The sequence below is a fragment of the Salvelinus fontinalis genome, chromosome 39, assembly GCF_029448725.1.
Source record: "Salvelinus fontinalis isolate EN_2023a chromosome 39, ASM2944872v1, whole genome shotgun sequence".
Classification (NCBI taxonomy): domain Eukaryota; kingdom Metazoa; phylum Chordata; class Actinopteri; order Salmoniformes; family Salmonidae; genus Salvelinus; species Salvelinus fontinalis.
This window is the reverse complement of record NC_074703.1, coordinates 25,363,180-25,388,723: the sequence shown is the minus strand read 5'-3', so window position 1 is coordinate 25,388,723 and position 25,544 is coordinate 25,363,180. Positions and strand designations below refer to the sequence as shown.

Sequence of the window (25,544 nt, the reverse complement as noted above, 5' to 3'; positions counted from 1 at the left end):
CACTCCTAGATCGCACTGCAAATGTCCGCTTATCAGCAAATCACATTCATGCAGCCTAGACGACCAGCAGCCACCTGTCTGTTTGGGTTGCTAGGCAATGGCAGACTTAAGCCAATCAGGTGTGTCCCTGTGGAGACGGTGTCCTTCAGCCACACACCTGGCCTGCAGATGCAAGCAGTTATGGTAATGTTTGTTCAGTTCGTGTGTCCACTGATATTTGAGATGTCATTGTCTGACTAAGTTGTTTCAAAGTTATGACCCAACCCTTTTGTATGCCTTATTAAATGATGCACTGTCTTGTGTGCCTGTAGGGAGTACAGGCTCTGATGGCCAGTGCAGTACAGCCTCTCCTGCTGTCGGTCAGTGACTCCATAGAAGCCATCATCATCACTATGCATCAGGAAGACTTCTCTGGGTTAGTATACACACACACTTTCAGACACCACAATCCTCCAGCTAGTCGCCCCCTTTCTAGGAGTAAGGTTGGGGTTTAAGTTGTTTTAAAGGGTAACGTTTACAGGTGGGCTTGGTGACGTACTGCTACAGAGCATCATATGTGACAATAAGTGATCTGTGAAGCTATTATCTGATTGTCTCTGTGTTCCACCTGGCTCTAAACAATATCTGTTGCTAATTTACATTTACAGTGTTTCTCTCTTTCCCCTGAGCTCGTGTTGTAATACAAGCATGACATTTACATACACACATCCTCAGACTATCTACTGTTCTACACACACCGCTCTGCTCTTGTATAGCATCCTGTGTGTGTGTGTGGGTGTGTATGTTGTCTCTTCAGCCCCCTTTCATGGTCAGATAAACACAATGTGGTGAAGTGGCTGAACTCACCCCTGCCCCCTTTCTCCCCAACAAATACACTTGCACGCGCACACACACACACACACACACACTTGCTCTCTTGCATTGCGCAGCGGGAGCTCCTTGCAGTGATCTTAAAACTTGTTCTAAAACCCACTCACCCTGTTCCTCACACACACACACACACACACACACGTCCTCTGAGTGAACTCTTGGTCTCGCTACAGTCCCAGTCTCTCTGATCCATTAATTGTTTCCCAGATATAAACCATACATACACCCTGTAGCAGAGTAGCTGTTGCAGGATTTTAGTCACAGCGGCGATATTGACGTGTTAAAAAAAAAGACTGAGGGGTTTGATTTTGTAAAAAGGTCAAGTCTGACTCCCCAAGCATCCATACAATGCCAGCCAAGGCAATAGCCCAGTGAAACCTAGCTGTGAGACCAGCAGCTCACTTGTATATGTGTGTACACACAAGTAGAACCAGTCTGGACGATAGAATTAAGAATGAATTTAATAGGATCTTTATGGTCTAGACCAGCGGTTCCCAAACTGTGGGGCGCGCCCCCTAGGTGGGGTGGCGGGGTACGGCTTTCAACTTACTAGTGAAAGTTGTAACAGTAGAATACACAAGGTGACATTTCTAAATTGGTTAGTGCATCATCAGTTCCTCTTGTCGTGTCAGTCATTACATACCTCAGAGAGCTAGTCAGAAGCCCATGTCGGATAATGTTTTCCAGCTCGGTCTTTTTAGCCCATAGATTTATTTTTTTGATCATGTTCGAGTCACTCAAATATCACGAGTACACATTAGAACATGGCAAAATGTATAGAATTGCAAGAAAATGAGCTTTAGAACTGCAAAATGTTCTCTGCACCCAATGACCAAATGTGTAGAATTGCAGGAAATAATCTTTTACACCTGCTAAATGTTCTCCCTGCTAACAAGAGGGGTGTGAACAGTGCTTGTGCCAAGATAGACGGGGCTGTTTTCCAAAGCTGGAAGGGGGGCCTGAGTAAAAACGTTTAGAGAGTTTAGACCCTCTACAGTTGCATTCAGATATTCTCCCTCCATTCATATTAGCCAGACTCGTCTCTGTACAATAGAGAGGCTCCCAATGGACCTGTAGACTCTGTTAGTCTTGGGGCTTTGCAGTCACGACACAGAGACACACACACACACAGCTAGCAGGGTCCCATTAGACAGAGCCACACAAAGGGTCCCTGCGTCAGTACTGTAGCCTCCTGCCGCTGGCTAAATGTTATCGGCCCCTGGCACACGCTGGTTATTCTGTCATGGCCATACATACAGAGACCGAGAGCTCAGATTGACATTCAGCACTCTGAATACAGACTAGACTGCTTTGCGCTCTCTGATCTTACACAGACAAGGCCCTGCTGGGACTTAGCCGACTCGCAGAGACACACATTTTGCATACACACACACATTCAGTAACACACACACACACACATAGATTTACTGTGTAGTCACTCAATCATTGTGGGTCAATGGCCTGAGGTTCAAGGTTACGAGTCAGACCCTTAGTCTGTGACCTATACTAACCATAGGGTGTGTGTGTCTGTGTTCTATATATGTCTCTGTGTCCAGGTCTATGTCCACCCCGGGGAAGCCGGACGTGCCCTGTTCTTTGTACATGCGGGAGCTACAGGGCTTCGTGGGCCGTGTGATGGTGGACTACTTCCGCCACTTCCAGTGTGTCGACTTCATATACGACAACACGGAGAGCATCGCCCAGCGCTGCATCACACTGTTCATCCGCCACGCCAGCCTGCTGCGTGGAGGGAGGCAAGATGAGATTGGCGGCTGACTTCGCTCAGGTGAGGAGAAGGGCTGCATGTGAGGGTATTATCGGTATCTCTCTCCGTATCTGCCTGTCTCTTGGGTTTTCCTGTGCATTTTGAAGTTCACCAAGTAACTCTATATTCGTGTTCTCACTGTGCTATTTCTTCTCTGTGTTTTTAGATGGAGCTGGCCGTCGCTCCTCTCTGTAGGAGAGTGTCTGAGCTGGGGAAACCCTACCGCCTGCTGAGATCATTCAGGTGTGTTATTACATCCCTGCTTGTTACACATGTCTGACGCATTAGTCACACATAGTTGTTGCATCAGTTATGTCACCTATTCCTGTTAAACCTTTGAGATGGGGAACGTCTCAATAGCAGCGGTAGTTTCCAGAGTGAGGGTGGATCTTAATGAAGATGTTAGTCATTATTGGAGGGTTAGAGAGCTGTAATTCTCCCTACCGTCTGCCTCGGTCTCTACTTAGACGCTCGGATAATGCGTTAAAGATAATGGGTAAAGGCTAATGGTGTAACATAATGAACATGTTATTTCGGCTAGACACCTCAATGTAGACGAGATAGTGTGTGTGTGTGTGTGTGTGTGTGTGTGTGTGTGTGTGTGTGTGTGTGTGTGTGTGTGTGTGTGTGTGTGTGTTGTTATGGCCCCTGCTGTTCCAGAACAGTGAGCTGATAGCCAGCAGTCCAGCCGTGGGGGATCTGATTCCATACAGCATCCTGCTACACTTCCTTTTCACCAGAGCACCGTCTGAGCTCAAATCACCTCACCAGGTACACACACTATATATACAAAAGTATGTGGACACCCCTTCAAATTAGTGGATTCGGCTATTTCACCCACACCTGTTGCTGACAGGTGTATAAAATCGAGCACACAGCCTTACAATTTCCATAGACGAACATTGGCAGTAGAATGGCCTTACTGAAGAGCGCAGTGACTTTCAACGTGGCATCGTCATATGATGCCCCCTTTCCAACAAGTCAGTTGGTCAAATTTCTGCCCTGCTAGAGCTTCCCCAGTCAACTGTAAGTGCTATTATTGTGAAGTGGAAACGTCTAGGAGCAACAGCGGCTCAGCCGCAAAGTGGTAGGCCACACAAGCTCACAGAACAGGACTGCCAAGTGCTGAAGAGCGTAAAAATCTTCTGTCCTCGGTTGCAACACTCACTACCGAGTTCCAAACTGCCTTTGGAAGCAAGGTCAGCACAAGACCTGTTCGTTGGTAGCTTCATGAAATGGGTTTCCATGGCCGAGCAGTCCCACACAAGCCTAAGATCACCATGCGCAATGCCAAGCGTCGGCTGGAGTGGTGTAAAGCTCGCCGCCATCGGACTGTGGAGCAGTGGAAACGCGTTCTCTGGATTGATGAATCACGCTTCACCATCTGTCAGGCCGTCGGACGAATCTGGGTTTGGCGGATGCCAGGAGAAAGTTTGGTGGAGGAGGAATAATGGTCTGGGGCAGTTTTTCATGATTCGGACTAGGCCCTTTAGTTCCAGTGAAGGGAAATCAATGCTACAGCATACAATTACATTCTAGACGATTCTGTGCTTCCAACTTTGTGGCAACAGTTTGGGGTAGGCTCTTTGCTGTACACAAAACGAGGTCCATACAGAAATGGTTTGTCGAGTTCGGTGTTGAAGAACTTGACTGGCCTGCACAGAGCCCTGACCTCGACCCCATCGAACATCTTCGGGATGAATTGGAACGCTGACTGCGAGCCAGGCCTAATCGCCCAACATCAGTGCCCCAACCTCACTAATGCTCTTGTGGCTGAATGGAAGCAAATCCCTGCAGTAATGTTCCAACATCTAGTGTCAACCCTTCCCAGAAGAGTGGAGGCTGTTATAGCAGCAAAGGGGGGACCAACTCCATATCAATGCCGATGATTTCAGATGTTCGACGAGCAGGTGTCCATATACATTTGGTCATGTAGAGTACCCATACACACTCCTATACACACTAATCTATACTGCTTCCAAACATCGTTATCTTAACTTGGTATTAATTCTTCCTCTTCCACAGAGAGTAGAGTGGTCCATCGCTCGCTACTCCCAGTGGCTGAATGACCACCCTTCAGAGAGAGACCGCCTCACACTCATTAGGTAACTGCAGGAGAACGACAAACGTCTTACAGCCTTTGAGACCGCTGGTGGGTTGTTTGTTATCACTCAGAGGAGTGAGTGAGCACCCTCTGGTGGTAAAATGATGAAATTCCTATCAGTTCTATTGGGTAGTGTGTCTTTAGTAATGCCATCTCCTTCTGTGTGTGCTAGGGGTGCTCTGGAGGCCTACATGCAGAGTGTGAGGGCTCGTCAGGGGAAGGAGTTTGCCCCGGTCTACCCCATCATGGTCCAGCTGCTGCAGAGGGCCACCAGCGGAGCCCAGGACTCCAGGACCTGAGGGAACTACAGCTCCCATGATGCAACTGTCTGCACTTCACATGAGCATGGAGAACACATCCCAATATTATGAATGTTATGACTATGAAAATCCTTTGGCTTTTTTTATGTGCCACCCAACAGAAGTTTCCATTATTGATATGACTTCAGTGTTGCTCGTTTCTATGGATGTGATGAGCAGCAATTCCAAATGGAAAACTACCCACAATGTTGTATGAAAATGTCTGTTCTGCTAATTCTATGGCTATGCCACAGAGGGCAGCACAAGGGGGCAGTTACCTGTGCTTCATACTGGTGAATGGGAAATACACACTTGCTAGTTATTGGTCGGGCCTTTACTGGTTAAACAAATGTTGTACTATTAAATGCTTTATGGTGAACAATACTTATTATAAGGAATGATTGATGGTAGGGCTTTAATAATAGTTAACCTAATCTAAGAGCTCGATTCAATCCGTATCGCGGACATTCTACATTAAAGGCAATGTCCTTGCCGTGTTAGCGGAGACTGCATTCACGGTAAACGATGTCGGTTCAGAGTGTGCTATCTGTAACGCTTCAGCGATATGGGTTGAATAGAGCCCTTAGTCGATTACACATAACTGATTCAGCTCTTTTCCCGTCTCGTCTATACAACTGTTCATATGTTATCTTATTTAATGAGGTCCTGTCGATGTAAAGCTCTAAGGTTGTGGTTATAAAACGAGAAGTTAAACAAGTTGTCGTGCCTGATGTGAAGGCTTGTATCTTGAGCCCCGTTTATACCTGGGAACATGCAGCATGTGTCTTGATCTTGTCCACATTTTGAGACGGGTGTAGATGATTAAAATGACTGACCTTCAGTATACATGTATTGGTTGGATGAAAGCTCAGTGGGCAGAGTTGAAGTGACTAGTGAGTCAAATAAAATAACAGCCTTACAGGTGGATGGGTATTATATGCATGTTGCGATCCACATGGGTGCCAGTTCAAATCCCAGTTGTGAACTTTAAATGAGGTGCACTAGGATAGGATGATGCTTTTTCTCAAATGTAGTCTATTTATAGCCCTGGTTACACCTTGCATTAATTAAATGTGGTTTTTGTGATCAAGATGATCCGATCACTCTGTTCAAGGTTTGTCAGGTTTACACATGGTGTATTCATTAATGCAAACAAGATCAGGGCTCTAGACATGTTTTTCAAAGAGTATCTTGCTGTTTGGCTGAGTGTTTTTATGTAACCGTCTGAAAAATGTTGGTACCCACAAGGCAAAAATGTAACATCTTTTTTTTTTTTTACAAGGATAGGGATAATATTTCCACAGCTTTATTTGTACATGCTTCATTGGGAATTACACTGACACAAACAGACAAATACAGGAAGTAGTCTTTAAACGGGCCACTTCCATTGGTTGACAGGAGGCTCTTCAATCAGTGGTTCCCATGGTTTCCATTCCGCCATCTTCCTGGATAGAGCCAACTCACACTCCGCCTGGAGGAAATGAGTGGGTCAGATAAGGCAAGAGATGTATGATGAAGAGGGAGATACAGTATGTGGGAGGTTTTTGAATGCTACAAAACAATGTAGCCGTGGTTACACCTTTCATTAACATGGCTGTCGTCATCTGATCGAGATTTGCTGTGTCTACACGCGGTCATAAAATGGGATTCTTATCTGCCCACTTCGTATTGTGACCAGATTCCCTGTAGGCAAATTAATTCAACCTGCTTTGGAACTACCGTTATGAGAAGCTGTATAAATTGACAGAAAACAGCACGCTTTTATACTCATCATTACAGCCTACTTTTGTTATCCAATGATTTAAGACTGGGCGTAATAGACAACTGTCCCGATAACCTCGACTTGTACAATATTCAGAGAATCTCTCCAATCCCTAAAAATGTCACCACACAAACAATGTGACTATCTGGATGTATGTACAAAATACTATTATTGCACAGTATAAATACAAATGCCACTTAGGCCCTAATGCACACAGTAAAAACAGGACAAGTTACAAAGTGCATCTCTGAATGGCACAACGCATTATCTGGATAGGTTTGTTCTTTACACATCTTTATATTTATTGTAATATTGTAAATAACCTTTAGTATAGGCCTAAACAGTATTCAAGGAATAAAAAAGCAACATGCTGGGAGAATGACTGTGGTTTAGTTTCCTCCAAACCATTGATAATTCGCTAACGGTACCTCAATATGATAACCTATAGCAAGACGTGTGGTCAAATTATAAATGCAGCAATCTATAAAAAGTGCAAAGGAGCGAGCATGTAAAGTAAAGGCTTTATGAAAGGAACAGAGTCAATCTAAAAGTAGCCTAAAGAGTCCTTCGTAATTGAAACCTACATTAGCCTATTGGACAGTAGCCTCGCTCATGCTTAGGCTACAGAAAGCTATGCGCCTCTACGCATCAGTTTGGACATCTTCTGCACTTTATTGATATCTGAAAAGGATTGCATTATAATAGCACTATTATTTTCTTATCTGACACAGCAACTGAAATGGACTATTCACATCTCACAAAATGGACTATTCACTATTCACATCCTCCCCCTGTACTGAAGGTACAGGGTGAACATTAGGCCTATACCTTACCATACACTGCTCTCTTCTGCTCCATCCCCAACACATGGTTACTTCAGTTTAAATTCTGCTATTACAGTCCTTGGCCTTTCTGTAGCCTATGATGTTTTCAAACATTTGATTTTGGCCTGGCATTTGATGGGAGAACGGGAGAACCCTTTTTCTCTCATTCGGGACAATATCTTTTAAACATATTTTTCTATTTGCTAATTTTAAGCAGAGCTGGACACGGTATTGGACTGTGACATATCTGACCACAGTGCCAGTTGGCACTTGGTTTCTAAAGACCATGATCTTAATTAAGCTTTTTTTTTGAGGGGGCGGGACAACCGTGACGGTGGCCAAATGTATACGCTTTTATTGTCCGGATTTGTTCACACTAAAAGGATATCTGTACAAGATGCGTCTTCGACTAACTCCTGAGGTGGTCAGGAAGATATCACAATCAGATCACAATGTGTCTTGATTGTCTATACCTGTCAACAAATGTGGGCACAACCAGAATTTGGACACGATCAGGACAACGGACGCATGTATAAACGGGGCTAGAGAGAGCAACTTTAGGAAGAAGATGCAAAGCAATGAAAAGAGTGTGAGGCTCCTCTCTGTACCTGGTGAATGACCTCCTCAATCTGACCACAGTTGATTTTCTTCTCTAGTTTCTCCACATCAGGCTCCTTTCAATTGAAATGAAGAAAGACAATGAAATGATCTATATGGATTGAAACACAGATGCCATCCCAAACAATGTCCCGTAACATGATATGAAATATAAAAGTCAACAAGGGGATTACCTCAGAGGTTTAAGCTAATACATGAAATCACAGTCACAATGAGAGCTGGTAGGAAGAGTACTACCCTGTTAAACTTTACCTGACCCTTGTCTAGATGTGAAAGTGAGGATGGTTGGAGTGGAACTTACGGCTTTGATAAGGTCAAAGCGGTCATTAAAAAGCTGTTCTGTGTACTTTCTGTAGGCTGCGTCCTGAGGGATGACCTGGAGAGACGCCAGGATCTTACTGTACAAGATCCTCAGGCGCTGAGGGGACACACGCACACAGTTACATTATCATACCAAAGTAGGTGTGGTCCATTACTGCTGTTTATGGTCATTACTGGAGACTCACCTCATGAGGGTTGTGGGACACGGCCAGTCCCACCAAGCCTGTTGTCTGGGGGAAATATTACACACAATGAGCATAATAACTAGCTAGCACGCGAGACTACATAGTTAACGTTAGTAATCTCCTGGGTAAAAGCGTCATACGGCATTCAGCAGGAAGGTGGAACATTACAGAACATATGGATAAAATGTCATGTACCTTTAAGTTCGTATCGTGTCAACCATGTAAGTTGGCTATATTTACTTCCCAACGGACAAGCCACTGGCCTAGGTAACTAACCCTGACATAGCAGATCAAAGTATATATCCACGAACCCTCCAGCAAATGATCAAGCTAGCTAAGTCTGTTAGCTAGAAGACGAGCCAGCCTAGCAGCTAGCTTACACGCATGCTTGTCAATAGAAAGCGACCAAGCTCATATCAATTGTAAAGTGAGAGGAAACTAACTGAATAAACAAAAGCACATTACATTTTCACAAAAGCATCATCATAATATGACCTCGACTCGTACCTTTTTCAGAACACCAGCCATGATTTTGGGCGCAATGGATTCTGGGTCACTTCTGTCGAATAAAAATGACGTCAACACGTCCTCGTTTTTTCAAAATAAAAGCTCAGCATGTTTGATTGTGTAGTAAATACAGTCGTCGCCAAAGGTTTTGAGAATGACACGAATATTAATTTCCACAAAGTTTGCTGCTTCAGTGTCTTTAGATATTGTTGTCAGATGTTACTATGGAATACTGAAGTATAATTACAAGCATTTCATATGTGTCAAAGGCTTTTATTGACAATTATGAAGTTGATGCAAAGAGTCAATATTTGCAGTGTTGACTCTTCCTTTTCAAGACCTCTGCAATCTGCCCTAGCATGCTGTCAATTAACTTCTGGGCCACATCCTGACTGATGGTAGCCCATTCTTGCATAATCAATGCTTGGAGTTTGTTAGAATTTGTGGGGTTTTGTTTGTCCACCCGCCTCTTGAGGATTGACCACAAGTTCTCAATGGGATTAAGGTCTGGGGAGTTTCCTGGCCATGGACCTAAAATATCAATGTTTTGTTCCCCGAGCCACTTAGTTATCACTTTTGCATTATGGCAAGGTGCTCCATCATGCTGGAAAAGGCATTGTTCGTCACCATACTGTTCCTGGATGGTTGGGAGAAAATGCTCTCGGAAGATGTGTTGGTACCATTCTTTATTCATGGCTGTGTTCTTAGGAAAAATTGTGAGTGAGCCCACTCCCTTGGCTGAGAAGCAACCCCACACATGAATGGTCTCAGGATGCTTTACTGTTGGCATGACACAGGACTGATGGTAGCGCTCACCTTGTCTTCTCTGGACAAGCTTTTTTTCCGGATGCACCAAACAATCGGAAAGGGGATTCATCAGAGAAAATGACTTTACCCCAGTCCTCAGCAGTCCAATCCCTGTACCTTTTGCAAAATATCAGTCTGTCCCCGATGTTTTTCCTGGAGAGGTGGCTTCTTTGCTGCCCTTCTTGACACCAGGCCATCCTCCAAAAGTATTCGCCTCACTGTGCGTGCAGATGCACTCACACCTGCCTGCTGCCATTCCTGAGCAAGCTCTGTACTGGTGGTGCCCCGATCCCGCAGCTGAATCAACTTTAGGAGATGGTCCTGGCGCTTGCTGGACTTTCTTGGGCGCCCTGAAGCCTTCTTCACAACAATTGAACCGCTCTCCTTGAAGTTCTTGATGATCTGATAAATGGTTGATTTAGGTGCAATCTTACTGGCAGCAATATCCTTGCCTGTGAAGCCCTTTTTGTGCAATGCAATGATGACGGCACATGTTTCCTTGCAGGTAACCATGATTGACAGAGGAAGAACAATGATTCCAAGCACCACCCTCCTTTTGAACCTTCCACACTGTTATTCGAACTCAATCAGCATGACAGAGTGATCTCCAGCCTTGTCCTCATCAACACTCACACCTGTGTTAACAAGAGAGTCACTGACATGATGTCAGCTGGTCCTTTTGTGGCAGGGCTGAAATGCAGTGGAAATGTTTTTTGGGGATTCAGTTCATTTGCATGGCAAAGAGAGACTTTGCAATTAATTGCAATTCATCTGATCACTCTTCATAACATTCTGGAGTATATGCAAATTGCCATCATACAAACTGAGGCAGCAGACTTTGAGAAGATTTATATTTGTGTCATTCTCAAAACTTTTGGCCACGACTGTTGACATGAGTCCTCTTATTCAGTAACCTAAATACATGTTATTAACTACTGGATCCTACAATACATGTTCAATGATTAGATTGGAAAAATAAGTATTACAAATGGTCATTTAAAACCATTCGAAGTGGGTACACTACACATACTAGCAATATCAAAATAATGTAGGACTTGTGTGCTGTAAGCCGGACAGCCTGTCTATACTGTATGGCTCCTATAGTCAATTAAATCTTATTATGATAAACTGTGTTTAGTGTGATAGTGAAACACTGCATGTGACAGTGTGACAGGCATTCTCAGAGTGTGTGGGGCTGATATTATAGGCATGTCAAGTCTAAAAATATCCCATTACTCCTGCAAACACCAACATAAAACTTAGTTTGCAGCCAACAAACCTTCAGAGGCTGGGACATTCACTGGAGATTTTACAGGTAAGACTGGAGTTGCCCGTTCATTGGGATATTTGATAGCGACGGAGGTGCTTTAAAACCTTTCAATTTGTCATTGCAATGTGATTCCTGTCTGTATGCCTATAGTTTAGGATGTGTCTGTTGATCTATGCAGACTGCAGTGACATGAGTAATTTGGGGGAGACTGGTAGCCTAGTGGTTAGAGCGTTGGGCCAGTAACCGAAAGGTTGCTAGATCGAGGGGGCAGCAGGTAGCCTAGTGGGTACGTTGCTAGATCGAGGGGGCAGCAGGTATCCTAGTTGCTAGATCGAATCCCCGAGCTGACAAGGTAAAAATATTTCATTCTACCTCTGTACAAGGCAGTTAACCCACTGTTCCCCGGTAGGCTGTCATTGCAAAGAAAAATTTGTTCTTAACTGGCTTGCCTAGTTAAAAAAAAATTGTATTGAGGTTCATGGTAACCTTTCGGTTACTCTTTTTTATTTCTCTGTAGGAATGGAGGACATCGATAGATGTGAGGAGGCGCTTATTGAGTATGCCATTCGAGAGAGTATTCGAGATGTATCAATAGACAGGTATTCAGAAAATGGAGAGGATTACATTCATGTATTATTCGCACATCCCACAATAACTTTGTCACCGCTCCCTGACTTTGTTTACCCATATCTCAACAGCATGCCAACAGTCAGTGGTGACTATCTGAGGATAGTGACTGCCATTGAGCAAGGTAGGACTACCCCTCACCGACCGTGCCTTTCAAACTGCCTAGCCCAACCCTTGCCCTTAAGCTATTAACCCTAACCCTAGCTTTATGTCCACATCAGGGTTCAACCCTAACCCTAGCCATAACGCTAACGTAGGATTCTGTGTGGTGTCTCTCCCTAGGTGATGTGTGTACCCTGCAGGAGCTGTCTGGGTTGCAGGCTTTCACAGAGAGGGACAGCAGAGGTTGGCTTCCCCTACACAGAGCCGTCGTGCAGTCCCAGGAACAGGTCTTGGATCAGGTCCTGCTGGGTGAGAGGCCCACATACCACCAACAGTACCTCACAACTAGTACCTTAAATATCAGTAGTCACTTACAGTACTGCTTCTGTAACATGTGTTTATTTCCCATTACTTTTGTGTGTGTGACCCTGCAGCTTCCTGTGATGGGACTGTGGATGATGTGACTGCAGACGGGGACACAGCGTTGATTCTGGCTGCTCAGGAGGGTCTGCTGGAGAATGTCAGGACTCTACTGCAGCATGGAGCGTCTCCACACAAAACCAACAGCCTGAATGAGTCCCCACTGCTGCTTGGTACACACACAGTCATATATATACACACACACACACACACACACACACACACACACACACACACACACACACACACACACACACACACACACACACACACACACACACACACACACACACACACACACACACACACACACACACACACACACACACACACACACACACACACACACACATAATACTGTATTCAAGCACTGTTCTAAGTCGTCAATCAAGCATGCAAGTTCTGTTTTGTTATGTGTTGTCCTGTGTTGATGTGTGTTAGCGGTGAGACAGGGATCATATGACATGGTGTCCACTCTGATCAATTGTGGGGCCTTCGTGGAACAGGTGTGTCTGAAGAAGTGGATGGCCATTCACGAGGCAGCCAAGGTGAGATCGAGTTACACCTGTAGTCTTGTTTATATTTTTTCCTCAGATCATCAAGGTCCTGGAATGACAAAAGATGTAATAAAAAACGATGTTTTATTGTAATTCCCTGCTCCTTAAAAAGTGTGTGTGTGTTATCTTGCCAGGTGGGCTGCAGTGCCATCCTGGTGCTTCTGCTGAGACATGGGGCCAAGGTGTCAGCTGTAGATGGGCACAATGTCACCCCGTTGGGCATCGCAGCATCGTACGCCCATGCCGAGGTCCTGGATATACTCATAAGGAACGGTACGAGCCAATAAGAGGCCTTAGATTGTCCTTGATGAAAACATTTTAAATGTATTTTCATACCAAAAGGCAAATAAACATTCTCAAAGAACAGCCAAAAATACAATTACAAGGAACTGAAAAATAGTTGATATCAACTGATTGTAAATATCAGTTTACATAAATGTTTGGCTTGAACACAAGTCTACTGGACTACAGTAGGGTTAATCGTTCTCCTTTCCCACCAGGTGGCGACGTGAACGCCCAGGCATATAACGGAGACACTGTTCTGTACGATGCAGCCGGCTCAGGGAACCTGGACTGCATATACCTCCTCCTGCAAGCTGGAGCCAACCCTAACATTGCCAGTCTAGCCTGCCAGCTGCCCATACACAGAGCTGCCTATGAGGGACACATCCTGTGAGTGGCTCACGCTTACTACGTGGTCCTCTGTAGCTCAGCTGGTAGAGCACGGCGCTTCCAACGCCTGAACTGTGTGTTTCGATTCCCAGGACGTAAATGATCCCATATGTAAAATGTATGCAGATATGACTATAAATTGCCATTGAGCGTCTGCATATATCACTAACAGTCTAGACCCGGGATGTCAAGAACAACTACTGGAAAGCATGCTGGTCTTTGTGGAAATCAATTGATCAAGACATCGGGTAGAGAGTTATCTGATTATCCAGTTCTTAGAAAGTGTTGTCCCTGAGGAATTGTCCATCCCTGGGTCTAGAAGCAGTTGTTCAGTTCATAGTCTAGATCCTGTTTCAACAACATAATCAATAGTGCTGGTATAATCAACAATCTGATCTATGATGTTGTGTTTGTCCCAGTGCTCTGAGGACCTTCATCCCCATCACCACTAAGAGGGCCATCCGTCTGTCTGGCCAGAGCCCAGTCCACTCTGCAGCAGATGGCGGCCATGTTGACTGTCTGGAGCTGCTCATAGAGAAAGGTTTCGATGTCAACGCTCAGCTGGACACACACATCTCAGGTACAATCCATGGACACACACAACCCAGGTAGTACAGTTGGGCACACTCATGGACACATCATCTATTTCATAAGGGAGCCCTGCCCAAGAGGAAGGTGCTTGTAACTCCAGAGTTGTGAGGTTGATTCCTGTTTGGGCCAATGGGGGCCCTCTGGAGGTCAAGGCCCCTGAGTACGTGCCCTTAACTTACATGCTGTCTAGACTATCTAAAAAATGTTAGCTGACATGGGCTAATTGAATGACTGACATAACAAGAGAAGAACTGCTGATGCACAACCACATTTCAAAATTGCACCTTGTGTATTCTACTACTCTAACTCTCAACACCGACTGAGTTCCTAGGATGTTTTGGATAATTGAGCATGTTGTTATTACTGTGTTACCAGAGAGCTACGGGGACATGAGGCGGAGTCCACTGTACTTTGCCGTATCCAACAGTGATGTCACCTGCACAGAGATGCTGCTGGCCGCCGGGGCCAAAACTGACATGGACCCGCTACAGTGCTTCCTGGTGGCTGTACGTGCTGGGAGGTATGAGACCGTATCTGTATGAGTAGCTCAAGACCGTGTTAGACCACTGAACTAAGCCTACAGTAGGTGATAACGCAATTCTTAATTCTTAATATCTCCCTCAGGGAAGGTTATTCCTCACCTCAGTCCGTGTTTCACCAACTACCTCTGCTACAGTGTATTCGGGAAAGTATTCAGACCCATTCACTTTTTCCACATTTTGTTACGTTACAGCCTTATTCTAAAATTGATTCAATTGTTTCCCCCCCCCCCCTTAATCTACACACAATACCCCATAATGACAAAGCACAAACACGTTTTTAGACATTTTTGCAAATGTATTAAAAATAAAAAACTGAAATGTCAAATTTACAAAAGTATTCAGACCCTTTACTTGGTATTTTGTTGAAGCACCTTTGGCAGCGATTACAGCCTTGAGTCTTCTTGGGTATGATGCCTCAAACTTGGCACACTTGTATTTGGGGAGTTTCTCCCATTCTTCTCTGCATATCCCCTCAAGCTCTGTCAGGTTAGATGGGGAGTGTCGCTGTACAGCTATTTTCAGGTCTCTCCAGAGATGTTCGATCGGGTTCAAGTCCGGGCTCTGGCTGAAGCCACTCCTGCGTTGACTTGGCTGTGCTTAGGGTCGATGTCTCTTTGGAAGGTTAACCTTCGCCCCAGTCTGAGGTCCTTAGCGCTCTGGAGCAGGTTTTCATCAAGTATCTCTCTATAATTGGCTCGGTTCATATTTCCCTCAACCCTGACTAGTCCCCCAGTCCCTTCCGCTGAGAAGTGGCTTCTGTCTGGCCACTCTACCATAAAGGCCTGATTGGTGGAGTGCTGTAGAGATGGTTTTCCTTCTGGAAGGTTCTCCCATCCCCACAGAGGAACTCTGGAGCTCTGTCAGAGTGACCATCGGGTTCATGGTCACATCCCTGACCAAAGCCCTTCTCCCCCGATTACTCAGTTTGGCCAGGCGGCCAGCTCTAGGAAGAGTCTTGGTGGTTCCAAACTTCTTCCATTTAAGAACGATGGAGGCCACTGTGTTCTTGGGGACCTTCAATGCTGTAGAAATGTTTTGGTACCCCTTCCTCTGTGCGTTGACACAATCCTGACTCGGAGCTCTTCGGACAATTCCTTCGACCTCATGGCTTGATTTTTGCTCTGACATGCATGCACTGTCAACTGTGGGACCTTATATAGACAGGTGTTTGCCTTTCCAAATCATGTCCAATCATTTGAATTTACCACAGTTGGACTCCAATCAAGTTGTAGAAACATCTCAAGGATGATCATTGGAAACAGGTTGCACCTGAGCTCAATTTTGAGTCTCATTGCAAAGGGTCTGAATACTTACAGTATGTAAATAAAGTATTTTACAGTGTTTCTGCTTTGTCATTATGGGGTATTGTGTGTAGATTGATGAGGGGGAAAAACAATTTAATCCATTTTAGAATAAGGATATAATGTAAAAAAAATGTGGAAAAAGTTAAGGAGTCTGAATACTTTCCAAATGCACTGTATAAATGAAACTGAATGTGTCACGATCGTGTGGGAGTGAGACGGACCAAAACGCAGCATGTGGAAAATAAGCCATCTTCTTTTATTTATGAAGAAGGCAAAACGAAACAAAACACTTACAAACTAACAAAACAACAAACGACCGTGAAGCTAATAAACGTAGTGCACACACACAGGCTACAAACGTTCAGACATAGACAATTCCCCACAACAAACTAAAGCCTATGGCTACCTTAAATATGGCTCCCAATCAGAGACAACAGAAACCAGCTGTCTCTAATTGGGAACCCATTCAGGCAACCATAGACTTTCCTAGACAACTACACACAACATAGACACAGCTAGACAACTGTACTAAACATAAACCCAACTACTCTAAATAAACCCCCTAAACCTTACATTCACCCTGGACACTACAAAACCCACATAAATACCCATGTCACACCCTGACCTAACTAAAATAATAAAGAAAACAAAGAATACTAAGGCCAGGGCGTGACAGAATGGAACACAGCAGTGACGTCACCAACTTCTATATATTGGAACAGTTTGTTGGCCCCCATGCTAGGTCCCATGAATTTGTTTCTTTTTTTAAGCTTCCTTTTGTAATTATGACGTTGTCTTAACCTTTTATCTTCAACTCAGCTCCCATATATTTCCTACTTCCTGGTCTCTTCTATGACATCACCTGTCTAACCCTATCCCATCCCACCCCAGGTATGAGCTGGTGCGTCTGCTATTGTCCAGGGGTGCCGAAGTCAACTGCTACTTCAGAATGATCAGTGACACACTGTTTCCCACCGCGTTGCAGTACTGTCTCAGAGATCACACGATTCTGCGCCTGCTGCTCAACAACGACTACGACGTAGACAAGTGCTTCCTGTGTAACCACGGCAACAGACAGGATATGGACTGCGACTCCTGGGTCGACTACCAACATAACCATAGAAGAACTTTATTTTATAACCAGGACTACAGAGCCTCGGTAAGTCGTGTAGGCCTATTCCTGGTCTATTCCAGTACAACAGGAGTAGCCCCCCAATCTTTGATTTAGAATACAGGAAGTAGGCAAGTCCTGGTTCTGGAGGAAGACAGGTTCTGTATTTTTGTTCTAGGCTGGAACAAAAGCCTGCACACAATGTGGTCCTCTATGACTAGGCTTGGCCGCCACTGATGTAGAATGTGTTGGTCTAACTTAGAACATAACAGCAAGTGTAGCCAATACCTTGTCCAGTTCCAGTGCTTGTCCTTCTGATGTCAGTAACGCTGTCCTGTTCGCTCTCTGCTCCAGTTCTGTGAAATCATCTCCCTGTCGTCGGTGGTCAACCTGGCGGGGAGTGTGGTACAGATGCTTCTGGACTACGTCAGACACCCACGTATCTGCCCCAACCTCCTACGGGTCCTGGAGAAACAGAAAGAGTGGCCAGACATCTGTGGCATTCTGGGTAAGGCAGCATCATTGCTAATAAACAATAATAGTGGACAAAAAACAGTGGGAATGCAAATACTGAAATATCTTACAGATCAACTCGCCATCATCATGAAAAGAATAACCTGACTTTTTGTGTGTGTGTGTGTGCCCGTCCATGTGTGTGTATCCCCAGACAACCCGCGGTCCCTGCAGCACCAGTGTCGTTTGGTCATTAGGAGACAGATGACCCCTAGAAGACTGAATGACCCTCAGGTCATGGCTGCCGTCCCGTTCCCCCCGACACTCAAACACTACCTCACCTACAGGGAGTACGACGAGTATGGTGGGTTGGAAGCCTCACACTCATAACTGGACTATATCAATGAAAACATATATAGAAGAACAAAAAGAAGAACAAAAAATGATCCTGTTCTGTGCATAACTGATCAATCACATGATGCTGTTTCTCATGAATAATGCTTTAGCTCATATACTTATGCTTATATTAAGTAGGGCAAGTGTTCTTGTGATGTAATGTTTGTAATAACCACAATTCTTTTCACACTGATTTATGTTCTCTGTATAGTGTGAATAGTCCTTATCATAGTACTGCTACTTCTGCTAGACTGCATACATTAGACAGTGCAGCGGTGCAGCATGGTACAGTGCATGTAGTGTGATGTACTCTTCAAGATCTCCCCAGGGGAAAAGCAGGTCAGGTCTAAAAATAACTCTCTGAATGAGAGCTCATTCAGTTTATACGTAGGGCTAAACACTCACTGGACACTGGTCTGAATGACTCTGCTGCAATGGACTGTTGACTTTTACAGTGACCCTGACACCTACCTGACTCATAAGACCAGGGTTTAAATCTAGAGAGATGTAGATCTAGACAACAGCTCATCCATATTATACCCTCAAAGTTCTGGGAGCTAGTCGTGTTGTCACTAGCCCCGTTTATACCTGGTGCTAACATGCATTCTTTGTCCTGATCTTGTCCACATTCTGATTGTGCCCACATTTTTAGACAGGTGTAGAAGATTGTAAGACGCATTGCGATCTGATTGTGATCAGATTTCCCTGACAACCTCCGGAGGTAGTCAGGCTTGCAGGTGTAGACAGATCTGGACAGTGAAACCATTTAAATCATCATTATCCAGCACTCTAAAATCCTTGACAAGTTGGAGCATTGTCTTATAGCATCAATATGAGTCTTAAAATAAATAAATACACATTATTTTGAAAGAATGTCTGAAAATGTGACTTGACAAGATCAGGACAGGATGCATGTTTGCAGCAGGTATAAACAAGGCTACTGAGACCTGTTGGGTGTACAACAAACCAGAATCAATGAGTTAGCCAGCTAACTTTGATAAACAACCACAAATAACTATTCATTTTCAAGCTTATTTCAAGCTTATTTAAAAAACAACAACATGTAAATAAGTTATTTCAGAATATTTAGGAGTTAGCTGGCTAACTCAATGATTCTGCTTTGTAGTACAACCCTCAGCTCAACTCTCCCTGGAACACAGAGAGCTTATGAGCCAAATCTCATAACATTCCCCAAATACATGTTAGGATTTCAGCCATTTTCCCAAAGCAAAGTTGAGTAACCCTAAAACACCATTGGGTGGCAATGTTACAATCGGCGTCCACGCATATGACTATATGTCCATAGTCCTATGCACTATGCCTGGTATCCTCCACTCCGACCAAGCCTTGGGCCTTTACAGTAGCGGAACAATTGCTGTATTCAGATCATATCGTGAAAGGTTTCAACTGAAGAACACCCCAGTTAACTGACTGAACCAAACGTGGGTTCTGCTGTTGTGAAGGCAAAGCTAGCGGAGGGAAGACTAGAGTAGCATGGTCCAATGTAGAATTATGTTGAGAGAGTTCTAGCGTTGCCAGACTGTTGTTGTTATCTGAACAGCAGAATTCCTGCCCTGTCAACACCAGCCTACCGCTCATAGAGACACAGTGGAGTGAACACTGTGTTCCTACCCACTAGTCATACCATAGACCAGAGCTCTCCAATCCTATTCCTGGAGAGCTAACTTCCTGGAGGTTTTTGCTCTAATCCCTGTTTTATCTAAAGATAACTTCCTGGAGGCTTTTGCTCTAATCCCTGTTTTATCTAAAGATAACTTCCTGGAGGCTTTTGCTCTAATCCCTGTTTTATCTAAAGATAACTTCCTGGAGGCTTTTGCTCTAATCCCTGTTTTATCTAAAGATAACTTCCTGGAGGTTTTTGCTCTAATCCCTGTTTTATCTAAAGATAACTTCCTGGAGGCTTTTGCTCTAATCCCTGTTTTATCTAAAGATAACTTCCTGGAGGCTTTTGCTCTAATCCCTGTTTTATCTAAAGATAACTTCCTGGAGGCTTTTGCTCTAATCCCTGTTTTATCTAAAGATAACTTCCTGGAGGCTTTTGCTCTAATCCCTGTTTTATCTAAAGATAACTTCCTGGAGGCTTTTGCTCTAATCCCTGTTTTATCTAAAGATAACTTCCTGGAGGCTTTTGCTCTAATCCCTGTTTTATCTAAAGATAACTTCCTGGAGGTTTTTGCTCTAATCCCTGTTTTATCTAAAGATAACTTCCTGGAGGCTTTTGCTCTAATCCCTGTTTTATCTAAAGATAACTTCCTGGAGGCTTTTGCTCTAATCCCTGTTTTATCTAAAGATAACTTCCTGGAGGCTTTTGCTCTAATCCCTGTTTTATCTAAAGATAACTTCCTGGAGGCTTTTGCTCTAATCCCTGTTTTATCTAAAGATAACTTCCTGGAGGCTTTTGCTCTAATCCCTGTTTTATCTAACCTGATTCACCAGCTGATTATTAGAATCATGTGAGCTAGATTTGTTATTTCGTATTTTATTAGGATCCCCAATAGCTGTTGTGAAAGTAGCAGCTACTCCTCCTGGGGTCCACACAAAACATGAAACATGACATAATACAGAACATTAATAAACAGCTCAAGGTCAGAACTACATACATTTTAAAAATGGCAAACATACTGTAGCCTACACATCAATACATACACACAAACTATCTAGGTCAAATAGTGGAGAGGCGTTGTGCCGTGAGGTGTTGCTTTATCTGTTTTTTGAAACCAGGTTTGCTGTTTATTTGAGCAATATGAGATGGAAAGCGGTTCTGTGCAATAATGGTTCCATATAATACTGTACGTTTTCTTGAATTTGTTCTGGATTTGGGGACTGTGAAAAGACCCCTGGTGGCATGTCTGGTGGGGTAAGTGTTTGTAAATGAGGAAGTGGAAGTGTGGAAGTTGACTACGCAAACATTTAGGAATTTTCAACAATGTTTCTTATAAAAAATAATTGATGCAGTCAGTCTCTCTTTAACTCTTAGCCAAGAGAGACTGGCATACATACTATTTATATTAGGCCTCTGATTAAGAGCAAGATGAAGAGCAAGATGTGCCGCTCTGTTCTGGGCCAAATGCAGCTTATTAACTAGGTATTTTGCAGCACTTGACCACATGACTGGACGATAATCAAGATAAGACAAAACTAGACTCTGCAGGACTTTCTTTTTGGAGTATGGTGTCAAAATAGCAGAGCATCACTTTATTATGGACAGACCTCTCCCCATCTTTACAACCATTGAATCTACATGTTTTGACCGTGACAGTTTACAATCTAAGGTAACACCAAGTAATTTAGTCTCCTCAACTTGTTCAACAGCCACACAATTCAATACCAGATTCATCAGATACAATGCTCTTAGTTTTAGAGATGTTCAGGACCAGTTTATTACTGGCCACCCATTCCAAAACTGACTGCAACTCTTTGTTAAAGGTTTAAGTGACTTTATTAGCTGTGGTTGCTGACACGTACACTACCGTTCTCAAGTTTGGGGTCACTTAGAAATGTCCTTGTTTTTGAAAGAAAAGCAATTTTTTTGTCCATTAAAATAACATCAAATTGATCAGAAATACAGTGTAGACATTGGTAATGTTGTAAATGATTATTGTAGCTGGAAACTGCTGATTAATATCTACATGGGCGTACAGAGGCCCATTATCAGCAACCATCCCTCCTGTGTTCCAATGGCACGTTGTGTTAGCTAATCCAAGTTTATCATTTTAAAAGGCTAATTGATCACTAGAAAATCCTTTTGCAATTATGTTAGCACAGCTGAAAACTGTTGTGCTGATTAAAGAAGCAAAAAAACTGGCCTTCTTTAGACGTATCTGGAGCATCACCATTTGTGGGTTCAATTACAGGCTCAAAATGGCCAGAAACAAAGAGCTTTCTTCTGAAACTCGGCAGTCTATACTTGTTCTCAGAAATGAAGGCTATTCCATGCGAGAAATTGCAAAGAAACTGAACATCTCGTACAATGCTGTGTAGTACTCCCTTCACAGAACAGCGCAAACTGGCTCTAACCAGAATAGAAAGAGCAGTGGGAGGCCCCGGTGCACAACTGAGCAAGAGGACAAGTACATTAGAGTGTCTAGTTTGAGAAACAGACGCCTCACAAGTCCTCAACTGGCAGCTTCATTAAATAGTACCCGCAAAACACCAGTCTCAACGTCAACAGTGAAGAGGCGACTCAGGGATGATGGCCTTCTAGGCAGAGTTGCAAAGAAAAAGCCATATCTCAGACTGGCCAAAAAAAATAAGTGATTAAGATGGGCAAAAGAACACAGACACTGGACAGAGGAAGATTGGAAAAAAGTGTTATGGACAGACGAATCTAAGTTTGAGGTGTTCGGATCACAAAGAAAAACATTTATGAGATGCAGAGAAAATGAAAAGATGCTGGAAGAGTTCTTGTCGCCATCTGTCAAGCATGGTGGAGGTAATGTGATGGTCTGGGGGTGCTTTGGTGGTGGTAAAGTGGGAGATTTGTACAGGGTAAAAGGGTTCTTGAAGAAGGAAGGCTATCACTACATTTTGCAACGCCATGCTATACCCTGTGGATGGCGCTTAATTGGAACCAGTTTCCTCTGACAACAGGACAATAACCCAAAGCACAGCTCCAAACTATGCAATAACTATTTAAGGGAGATGTACTCAGCTGGTATTCTGTCTATAATGGTGGCCAGCACAGTCACCCGGATCTCAACCCTATTGAACTGTTGTGGGAGCAGCTTGACCGTATGGTACGTAAGAAGTGCCCATCAAGCCAATCCAACTTGTGGGAGGTGCTTCAGGAAACATGAGGGGAAATCTCTTCCGATTACCTCAGCAAATTGACAACTAGAATGCCAAAGGTCTACAGGGCTGTAATTGCTGCAAATGGAGGATTCATTGACGAAAGCAAAGTTTGAAGGACACAATTATTATTTCAATTAAAAATCATTATTTATAACCTTGTCAACATCTTGACTATATTTCCTATTCAATTTGCAACTCATTTCATGTATGTTTTCATTCAAAACAAGGACATTTCTAAGTGACCCCAAACTTTAGTGTATATGGTTGAATCATCAGCATACATGGACACACAGGCTTTATTTAATGCCAGTGGCAGGTAATTGGTAAAAATAGAAAAGAGTAGAGGGCCTAGAGAGCTGCCCTGTGGTACACCACACCCTACATGTTTGACATTAGAGAGACTGCCATTAAAGAAAACTCTCTGAGTTATATTAGATAGATAGCTTTGAATAAATGATATGGCAGAGGTTGAAAAGCCATAAAACATAAGTTTTGTTAACAACAGGTTATGGTCAATAATATCAAAGGCTGAAATTTAACAGTACAGTTCCCACAATTTCTTTCAACCAATCATCAGTAATTTGTGTCAGTGGCATATATATTGAATGTCCTTCTCTATAAGCATGCTGAAAGTCTGTTTTTTCCAACTGTTTGCTAAGAGCTGGCATCAAGCTGATAGGTCTGCTGTTAGAACCAGTAAAAGACGCTTTACCACTCTTAGGTAGCGGAATGACCTTGGCTTCCCTCAGGCCTGAGGACAAACACCTTCCTCTAGACTCAGATGAAATATATGACAGATAGGAGTGGCCATAGAGTCAGCTACCATCCTCAGTAGCTTTCCATCTAAGTTGTCAATGCCAGGAGGTTTGTCATTATTGATCGATATCAATTTTTCCACCTCTCCCACACTAACTTTACAAAATTCAAATTTACAATGCTTTTCTTTCAATATTTGATGCATGAATATGATGTTTCTCTGTTCGTTGTTGGCATTTCTTGCTTAAGTTTGCCCACTTTGCCAATGAAGTACTCATTAAAATAATTAGCAACATCAAATGTTTTTGTGATGAATAAGCCATCTATATTAGGTTTGAAGTGAAAACCTACAGGACATTTACATTACATTACATTTAAGTCATTTAGCAGACGCTCTTATCCAGAGCGACTTACAAATTGGTGCATTCACCTTATGATATCCAGTGGAACAGCCACTTTACAATAGTGCATCTAAATATTTTAAGGGGGGGGGTTAGAAGGATTACTTTATCCTATCCTAGGTATTACTTAAAGAGGTGGGGTTTCAGGTGTCTCCGGAAGGTGGTGATTGACTCCGCTGTCCTGGCGTCGTGAGGGAGTTTGTTCCACCATTGGGGTGCCAGAGCAGCGAACAGTTTTGACTGGGCTGAGCGGGAACTGTACTTCCTCAGAGGTAGGGAGGTGAGCAGGCCAGAGGTGGATGAACGCAGTGCCCTTGTTTGGGAGTAGGGCCTGATCAGAGCCTGAAGGTACGGAGGTGCCGGTCCCCTCACAGCTCCGTAAGCAAGCACCATGGTCTTGTAGCGGATGCGAGCTTCAACTGGAAGCCAGTGGAGAGAGCGGAGGAGCGGGGTGACGTGAGAGAACTTGGGAAGGTTGAACACCAGACGGGCTGCGGCGTTCTGGATGAGTTGTAGGGGTTTAATGGCACAGGCAGGGAGCCCAGCCAACAGCGAGTTGCAGTAATCCAGACGGGAGATGACAAGTGCCTGGATTAGGACCTGCGCCGCTTCCTGTGTGAGGCAGGGTTGTACTCTGCGGATGTTGTAGAGCATGAACCTACAGGAACGGGCCACCGCCTTGATGTTAGTTGAGAACGACAGGGTGTTGTCCAGGATCACGCCAAGGTTCTTAGCGCTCTGGGAGGAGGACACAATGGAGTTGTCAACCGTGATGGCGAGATCATGGAACGGGCAGTCCTTCCCCGGGAGGAAGAGCAGCTCCGTCTTGCCGAGGTTCAGCTTGAGGTGGTGATCCGTCATCCACACTGATATGTCTGCCAGACATGCAGAGATGCGATTCGCCACCTGGTTATCAAAAGGGGGAAAGGAGAAGATTAATTGTGTGTCGTCTGCATAGCAATGATAGGAGAGACCATGTGAGGTTATGACAGAGCCAAGTGACTTGGTGTATAGCGAGAATAGGAGAGGGCCGAGAACAGAGCCCTGGGGGACACCAGTGGTGAGAGCACGTGGTGAGGAGACAGATTCTCGCCACGCCACCTGGTAGGAGCGACCTGTCAGGTAGGACGCAATCCAAGCGTGGGCCGCGCCGGAGATGCCCAACTCGGAGAGGGTGGAGAGGAGGATCTGATGGTTCACAGTATCAAAGGCAGCCGATAGGTCTAGAAGGATGAGAGCAGAGGAGAGAGAGTTAGCTTTAGCAGTGCGGAGCGCCTCCGTGACACAGAGATGAGCAGTCTCAGTTGAATGACTAGTCTTGAAACCTGACTGATTTGGATCAAGAAGGTCATTCTGAGAGAGATAGCAGGAGAGCTGGCCAAGGACGGCACGTTCAAGAGTTTTGGAGAGAAAAGAAAGAAGGGATACTGGTCTGTAGTTGTTGACATCGGAGGGATCGAGTGTAGGT

The 25,544-nt window shown here is 44.2% G+C and overlaps 2 protein-coding genes and 1 pseudogene across 3 annotated transcripts; 2 read left to right on the top strand and 1 right to left on the bottom strand.

The window, feature by feature from the left end:
• LOC129838563 (conserved oligomeric Golgi complex subunit 5-like) overlaps positions 1-6,138 on the top strand; it is a 102,084-nt pseudogene extending 95,946 nt beyond the window's left edge.
• Positions 6,139-6,328: 190 nt separating this feature from the next.
• On the bottom strand, positions 6,329-9,350 carry LOC129838562 (NADH dehydrogenase [ubiquinone] 1 alpha subcomplex subunit 5-like). Its single transcript, XM_055905618.1, has 5 exons — positions 9,256-9,350; positions 8,749-8,793; positions 8,544-8,660; positions 8,233-8,298; positions 6,329-6,509 (listed from the first exon to the last, which is right to left on the bottom strand). The coding sequence occupies exons 1-5, from the start codon at positions 9,274-9,276 to the stop codon at positions 6,408-6,410; spliced, it is 351 nt and encodes a 116-aa protein (XP_055761593.1). The 5' UTR covers positions 9,277-9,350; the 3' UTR covers positions 6,329-6,407.
• Positions 9,351-11,819: 2,469 nt separating this feature from the next.
• Positions 11,820-19,147, top strand: LOC129838560 (ankyrin repeat and SOCS box protein 15-like). Of its 2 annotated transcripts, XM_055905615.1 has the most exons (12): positions 11,820-11,931; positions 12,031-12,083; positions 12,242-12,370; positions 12,496-12,654; positions 12,923-13,029; positions 13,173-13,311; positions 13,539-13,710; positions 14,130-14,290; positions 14,677-14,821; positions 17,039-17,306; positions 17,613-17,766; positions 17,926-19,147. In XM_055905615.1, exons 1-12 carry the CDS (start codon positions 11,852-11,854, stop codon positions 18,099-18,101), a joined length of 1,743 nt encoding a protein of 580 aa, XP_055761590.1. In that variant the 5' UTR covers positions 11,820-11,851; the 3' UTR covers positions 18,102-19,147. The 2 variants fall into 2 exon arrangements, with proteins under 2 accessions (XP_055761590.1, XP_055761589.1); XM_055905614.1 differs by having other exon boundaries at positions 11,820-12,083.
• Positions 19,148-25,544: the final 6,397 nt, after the last annotated feature.